The sequence below is a fragment of the Propithecus coquereli genome, unplaced genomic scaffold, assembly GCF_000956105.1.
Source record: "Propithecus coquereli isolate 6110/MARCELLA unplaced genomic scaffold, Pcoq_1.0 Scaffold63, whole genome shotgun sequence".
Lineage (NCBI taxonomy): Eukaryota > Metazoa > Chordata > Mammalia > Primates > Indriidae > Propithecus > Propithecus coquereli.
The window spans coordinates 8,490,819-8,497,934 of record NW_012152285.1 but is presented as its reverse complement, the minus strand read 5'-3'; the positions used below and the strand labels follow the sequence as shown (position 1 = coordinate 8,497,934).

At 43.1% G+C, this 7,116-nt stretch overlaps 1 protein-coding gene across 2 annotated transcripts in view; it reads left to right on the top strand.

Moving 5' to 3' along the window:
• The first annotated feature begins 746 nt into the window (after positions 1-746).
• The window catches only part of MYOF (myoferlin), a 149,570-nt gene continuing 143,200 nt past the window's right edge, over positions 747-7,116 (top strand). For both annotated transcript variants that reach the window (XM_012659733.1, XM_012659732.1), the window contains exon 1: positions 747-934. In XM_012659733.1, the coding sequence (XP_012515187.1) occupies positions 847-934 (88 nt within the window). In that variant the 5' untranslated portion in view covers positions 747-846. The remainder of the gene's footprint in view (positions 935-7,116) is intronic.

The window sequence follows — 7,116 nt, the reverse complement described above, 5'->3', positions numbered from 1 at the left end:
ACCACCAGGCTTCACTGCCTAATGCATTCTCTGGGACGGGAAGATGCTATGGGCAGCGGTAGGTCCACAAACAGTGGCAAGGCACTTCTCCATTTTCACCAAAGACTGTTGGAAGCTTTTGATAGATCAGGAAAACGTAGGAGCCCAGCTCTCACCTCTGAAGAATTTTTAAAGAAATTCTCCGGGATCAGCCCTCAATATACCAATTTTGCAAATTCCTATTTCCGTGCCCACATTGTGTTAACTTGAAATAAACTCAGTTATTCCTTTGTCATACACTAGAGGGCGCCTTTTAACTGATTTTCAAAAGTTGAACGTGGGGGTTGCTGTGTGGACGCGTTCAACAGCATGAGTACAAATGGCAAAACTAAAATGGGGAAAAAGCCGACTAAAGTTTTAAAACTCCATGAAACTCAGAAAGGAATGAAAGAGGTGGCAGAGAATTAATCCGGTTTCACGAATGATTTCTAAAAGGCAGCAACATTTTAGTAGTTTCCTGACCTGCCCACGTGTCTTAGCTCCAAATTCATTTTAGTTTCATTTGTTGCACAAACTTAATTTTTAGTTGAGGTTTATGTCCTTTTCACTTCCACATTTCCCAAATTCATAAGTCGGTGCCTGTGGCACTGCGTAGACTCCTGGGGTTGGGGTGTCAGCTTACACGCAGCCTTCAGTAAATAATCCGTCAGAGTTCCACCCATTTTTGCCTTTTCCCCCTTCCCTCTTCCCTGGGAGGAATCCTCCCTTCGCCGGGAGAGGAATTCCCTCCAAGCGCGGCGCGGCCCGGAGCCGCAGCTCAACTTCGTTTGCTGTTTGCTGAAACTTGCTTTCTGCCAATTAAGAGCCATGCTGCGAGTGATCGTGGAATCTGCCAGTAACATCCCTAAAACGAAATTTGGAAAACCGGATCCTATCGTTTCTGTTATTTTTAAGGGTAAGGAAAAGTTTTCTTCTTTTTCTGAAGCCCTGTTTTGGCATGTTAGTTTCTTGGGTCAGGTTTTCTAAAAGTCTGCGTGTAGGCAGCTGATAGAGCCGAGTCTCTCCTGCTTGGCTTGTTACCTGCGCAGGTCAGAGGAGAGGACGGATTCCTGCGGAAAGCCATGAATTTTCCCCGGGGCTTGGGACGCATGGAATGACCTGATATTTGAAGTCTAATAATGGGATTTCTGTAAGCCCTTGGAGGAAAACATGTATCTCCTAATCTTTAAATTTCGGGTATCAGAAAGGTCTGTATCCGTTCAAAGTAAGAGGTTCAGCAGTCTTATGTGCATATTTTTCTCTGCCTGTGAGAAATGGGTAAAGTAGGAAAAAGAGCAACTAAATTGTTGGAGGCACCATTACTCCATTGAACAGCCTGATGCTGCCTGTATTGTCATTGGGCTTCTGGGAGGCGGGGTGAGGTTAATATTTTGAATTAGTTTATTTTCATGTTCTCTTGTGCCACTTTGTAATTGTTCTTCATGTCAAGGCAGTTGGTGTGTTTTTTGTATGTTCTGTAGCTTTTAAATTGCTCACGGAGGAAAGAGGTCTAAATAGCAAGTCTGAATTTTGGAGATCTAGTTCTGTCTTGCTGAATGAGAGGGTGAGTGACTTCATTTCTCTGGAGTCTCAGTTTTCTTTTCTGCAAAATGGGTGAGGAGGGTTTAGACTAGATCATTGTTAAAGGGCTTATGATAATGTCAAACAGTTATTTTTCTATGACATTTGATTCTGATTGCAGGGGAGGGGACAGGAGTGCTCCATGGCAAGTTCAGTTTTGGCTGGAGCGGTGCGGCTAAATCCGAGTGTAGGGGCTGTATTCATTTTCTGTTTGTCCATGGTGGGTGATAAGATTGCCAGCTCACTTCTCGGCAGGAGGGATGGCAGAGAGGGTGGGAGCCTTGACAGGCACATGCTTCCTGACCACGCCTTGGTATATTTCTCACTTCCTCCAGGAGCCGGACTGCTTCTCCCTGCTAGTTCCTGAGTAATCTAATACCTTTCTCCTTTCTTCTGCCCATTTTTTCCTCCCTATTTCTCTTCTCAAACCTCTCTCTCTGTGGATGAGCAAGAAAAGGAAAGAAAGAAATGAAACTCAAAGCTACCAAATGGTTATTTAGTTTTTTAAAAAAGATCTGGAGGGCAAAAGTTAGATTCTTAAAGGATAATGTCATTTGAAAATCTGACTAGTGAATATCATGTGGTCATGTTAGATCAGAGTTATTAATAATTTATGTGTGTTAGGTTTTTTCATCTTTTTTTTTTCTTGAAGCAGTTACACAATAGGAACATAACATGAAGAGTTTTCAACTTCAACATTGACATGTAAAGGCATATCAAAATATATTGGGATCAATCTGGTGATGTCATTATTTGAGGCAAGCCATATAGATTATAAAGGAATTGGAGTTAACACCATATTGAAATCTGACTTGTTATTTGCGTGGAGTGTGTATGCACTGATCAAAAATTTTAAATGACTAAAAATATGTCTAAGGCTATGGATGCGAATAAGCAATTGGAAGTGGAAAATTTAAATTGGCAAATATAATCCATCCAAACAATTGCATTTACTAGATTATTTAACCTCAGTCTCTTTTCTGGTCTCCTTTGGTTATACAAACTGAGTGGTTAAGTCATTCATTCATTCATTCATTCATCCAACAAGCAACTTGATGGAAGAAGGAGCATTGAACACAGAATAGGAACATCTGCACTCTAGCTGATGTGAACACAATATCTGATGACCTTGGCTAACCCAGATTTAACCACCTGGGTCTCGAATTTCTCAGCTGTGGATGATGGCAACTGGTCTCCTTTAGGTTCCTTCTGGCTTTAAGATTCTATAATTTTCTAGTTCCAGGTATTGAATATCTGCTCTCAGCAAGATGTGAAATGCGTTGCCTTAGGTGTTAGGGAGACAGAGTGATGAATACGGCGTTTTTCTCGCTTTTAATCTATCCTAGTGATTTACAACACTGGTGATGGCAAACTTTTTCCAGGTGTGCCCACCAATTTTGAGTACTATGTAAACTAAGTAATATTAAGTTCTGAAGGACTGAGGACACCATGATAATGTCCATCAGAGGGAACATGGATCAAAGTCAAATGCACTTCACGGTGTGGTGTGGGGTAGAATGTGGTAAGATGTACAAAGCCCTAACAGATCAAGGGGGCATGGAAGAAAATCCCTGTGTTAACTGAAATGTGTAAACAATTTGCCTCTGGGGTACATAAAACAGCAAGGTCAAAGCATAAGCAGCTCTTCTCAAACTGTAAAATGGTAGGAAGAATCACCAAGCGAGGGATGTGTTGATGGTGATGCTGGCATGACACTGTGAGGTCCTGTTAGACAGTAGCCAAGCTAGAGCTGGGAATGTGCTGTTCTGACGACCAACTGGTTTGGAGTTGACCTCAGCCTTCTATGTTCAAACCCCCTCTGAGGATGACTGTCAAATGAGTCAGGAGTAGGTATGAACTAGGAAGATTTGGGGGTTACTGTAGCCCCTGTTGCATGGTTGTTGTTGATATTTAGCCATGTTGGAGTAGATTATGAAAGCCACAAAGTTTATTTGATTTTTCACATCCTTGGGGTGCACCAGGTTCCACGAGCCAGCTCTGAATCTGAAGGCTGGAGTGCCTGTGAGCCAGATGTGGCCCCTCTGTCCTGTGTGCCACACAGCCAGGCTGTGGAGCCGAATCTCGCCGAGATTAGATCACACAGACCTCTGAGACCTCTCTCAACTCTGAGACCTTATGATTCCCCCAAATGTAACAAGCTTCAAAAAAAATTTTAATTTAAGTAACACATTATTTTTAAATTATTATTTTTATTAAAAACGAATGCACATAAAACTAAACTAACAATCTGGAAGGGATTATACAACTAAGAAGTGAAAATTCTCCCCACTGCCCTCCTACTCTTTCTCTCTCCCATTTTTACTACCTCAGGGTCACCACTCTGAACAATTAGATTGGAATCCTTCTCGGCTTTTTGCTGTAGACATGTAACTTGTCGCAACCACTGACTGTTAGCGACAATACTGCAATGAATGGCCTTGTAGCGCATGCGTTTGTGAAGATATGAAATGCATTGCCTTAGGTGCTAGGGGGATATAATGATTAATACGGCATTTTTTTGCTTTCATTCTATCCCAGTGGTTTACAACACTGGTCATGGCAAAACCTTTCTGTCTTTGTGTGCACGCATGTGCACGTGTGTGTTTCCTTTCCTTTCCTTTTAAAGACAGTTTTGCTAGATATTGCTGTAGATTTTTATTTTCCCTTTGACCCATCCCTTGCTTCTGTGTCAAATCTCTTGACATGGTTGCTTGTGAGGAAATTTTTTTGCATACTTTTATACTGTTGTGCCTTTACAATGTGGCGACATTACATTCAAATGAAACATCCATCTCCTGGAGAACATGGTTGTTACCACCGTAGCAGTTCTCTCATCCAGTTCTTACAGTATGGTCTGTCCCATAAGCCAGAATTTTCTCTCATTTCTGGTCTTCTGCAAATCTTTTGCTTGTGGAATGGCTGCTAGTGTTCAGAAGACCATGAAATAATTGTCACAGTCAGGGGTATTTCTAGGGCCCCTCTCCAATTAGCATATCAAACTTTGTGGTCTTGAGCAAACCAGTTAACTTGTATGAGAATCCATTTTTTTCTTCTGAAAAATGGGGCTCTAACGGCTTATCTGAAAGGAGGTAAGTCTGTAGAGATCCTTAACAGCTGTGAGGTATCCCATAGAGACTTGCCCGACTATTTTTAGCAAGAACTACTTTGCGATTTGAAATTTTACAGTTTTTTTTCTTTTTCAGTTGGGGACATTTAACACCAAAGACATTTTTTAGAGAATCTTTTAAGTAGGTGCAAAAGCTATGAGATTCCATTTAAGAATGGGGCAATATGATGGGAGAAAGATCTCACGGGTCTCATCTGTGGTCTGTCAAGGCACCTGGTGAGTCGCCCACAGAGAGCCTTGGTTCACCTGGTGGGCTCCACGGGACTCATCAAGAAGGTTCCTACCAGTTCAAGCTGACAATCATGCCGTGTGGGCACTCCCATAAAACCGCTGCGCCGTACTCACAGCACACTCAGGAACGCAAAAGTGTTTAATGTACTGAGTCATTCCCATCACTTCCGGAAGAACAGGGCTTGGAGACTCACTGCCTAAGGAAAGTGGCCCCGCCCCACTGAAGCAGGGGAACTCTCACAGGTACACTCCCCAAAGGCACATTCTGCGGGCTCTCAGTCCTTTATAAAGCCACAGTTGCCTTTTAAAAATTAATTAACGTGTCTCGTTTTTTGTTTCTCCTCTCCTCCTTCCCAACATATCTTAACCTGCACGCCTTCAGCCCAGGGCCGTGGGGGTTTGTCTGCTGTAGGTTTCTTGTCTGATTACTGATGAGTTTTTTCATCCCCCTAGAATGTGGTTCCGTCGAGAAGACATGGGATTTTTATATCCTCTGCAACACCTGGCACATCACTGATGTTGTATGTATGTTTTAAATGTTGACCCTGGAAGCAAAGAGCTGGCAGGAGATTGGAGACATCTTGGTGTGATAGAGTCATTGATTCTTAGTCCTGAAGGGGACCGTGGGAAGTCAGCCAGTCTCTTCTTTCAAGCAGAATTCCACTCAGTATTCTCTCAGGTGTTTCTGGATGAACAAAGAACCACTCCACACATTCCTGAATACTGAGCACAACCGGTTCCCAGCACCTGCTACCCAGAGGTAAATTGGTGGCTTAGATTTTTTTCATTCTTGTTCTTGGCAAGGAAAATGTGAAGCTGCCGGGGTTTTTTTTGTTTTGTTTTGTTTTTTGTCCTGCTCTGTTGCCCAGGCTAGAGTGCAGTGGTGTCATCACAGCTCACTGCAACCTCAAATCCTAGGCTCAAGCGATTTTCCTGCCTCAGCTTCCCAAGTAGCTGAGACCACAGGTGCATGCCACAATGTCCAGTTAATTTTTTCTAGTTTTTGTAGAGGTGGGGTCTTGCTCTTGCTCAGGCTGGTCTTGAACTCCTGAGCTCAAGTGATCCTCCCACCTTGGCCTCCCAGAGTGCTGGGATTGTAGGTGTGAGCAACCATGCCCAGCCTAAGCTGCCAGTTTTTATGTTGAAAATTCATATGTGAAACTTCCAGTGGTCTATGATGCACATACTTAGAATGCCATGATGTGGCAGTGGTTACCTTGCCCACTGTGCAGTTTCTATTGTTCTGTTGAACAGGGGTGTGCCTTGATAGGGTCTGAGCAAAGTTCTCACTCAGAAGTAGCTGTGGCACATCTGGCACCTTAAGCCTTATCAGCTAACTTCTTATTGGGTATTAGGCTACAAAGGCCCTGGGCTTGGGGCCAGAGATGCCTGGATGAGAATCCCCATTGCCATCCCTTACTTCCTAATTGCTCATGAGCAAATAAAGTCTTCAGCTTCAGTGTTCTTAATCATACCTCCTACCTTGCAGGGTTATTTGAGGAGTAAATGGATATACATGTGACATTACACATGGGAATCCATTAATTTCCTTCCCTATTTGATAACAGTTACTTTCATGGAGTCTCCTAACATACCAGCGTGCTAGGAACCAAGGCTAGAAACCTATACATAACAAGGTCTTCTAGGCCTAGGAGACCAACTAGTTAGAATACAAGAATGGGACACAAACCAGAACAGACATAGAAAAATTCCAAATTAAGAGTAGATGAAAGAGTGAAAAGCCTTGTGGAGAAAGTGTCATTTGACTTCGTCTTAAAGGATGAATGGCCGTTTGACAGAAATGATGGGAAGAAAGACATTCCAGGCTTCGGAACAGCATGGAAGGACCGGGGAGCCATGGGTGTGTGCAGTGAGGTGCACAGAGGGGTAATCTGGTGTGACTAGGGTTGTGCTTGACTCAGAAACCAGTGGGGAGTTGCCAGGCAGCAATGGGAATAACAGATTAGTACTAGGCAGGGAGACTAGTCGGAAGCTTTACTAATTGAGGCAAATGCTTCCTAGGGCAGAGGGAGCACATTCCAGGGCTGGAATCAGAAGGAAGAAACTATAATGAAAGATACTAAGGAAGCAGACTGATTGGATTAAATTAACAAGAAAAGCACACTGGGCAGACTCATTTAGCCATCGTCCCTCACATT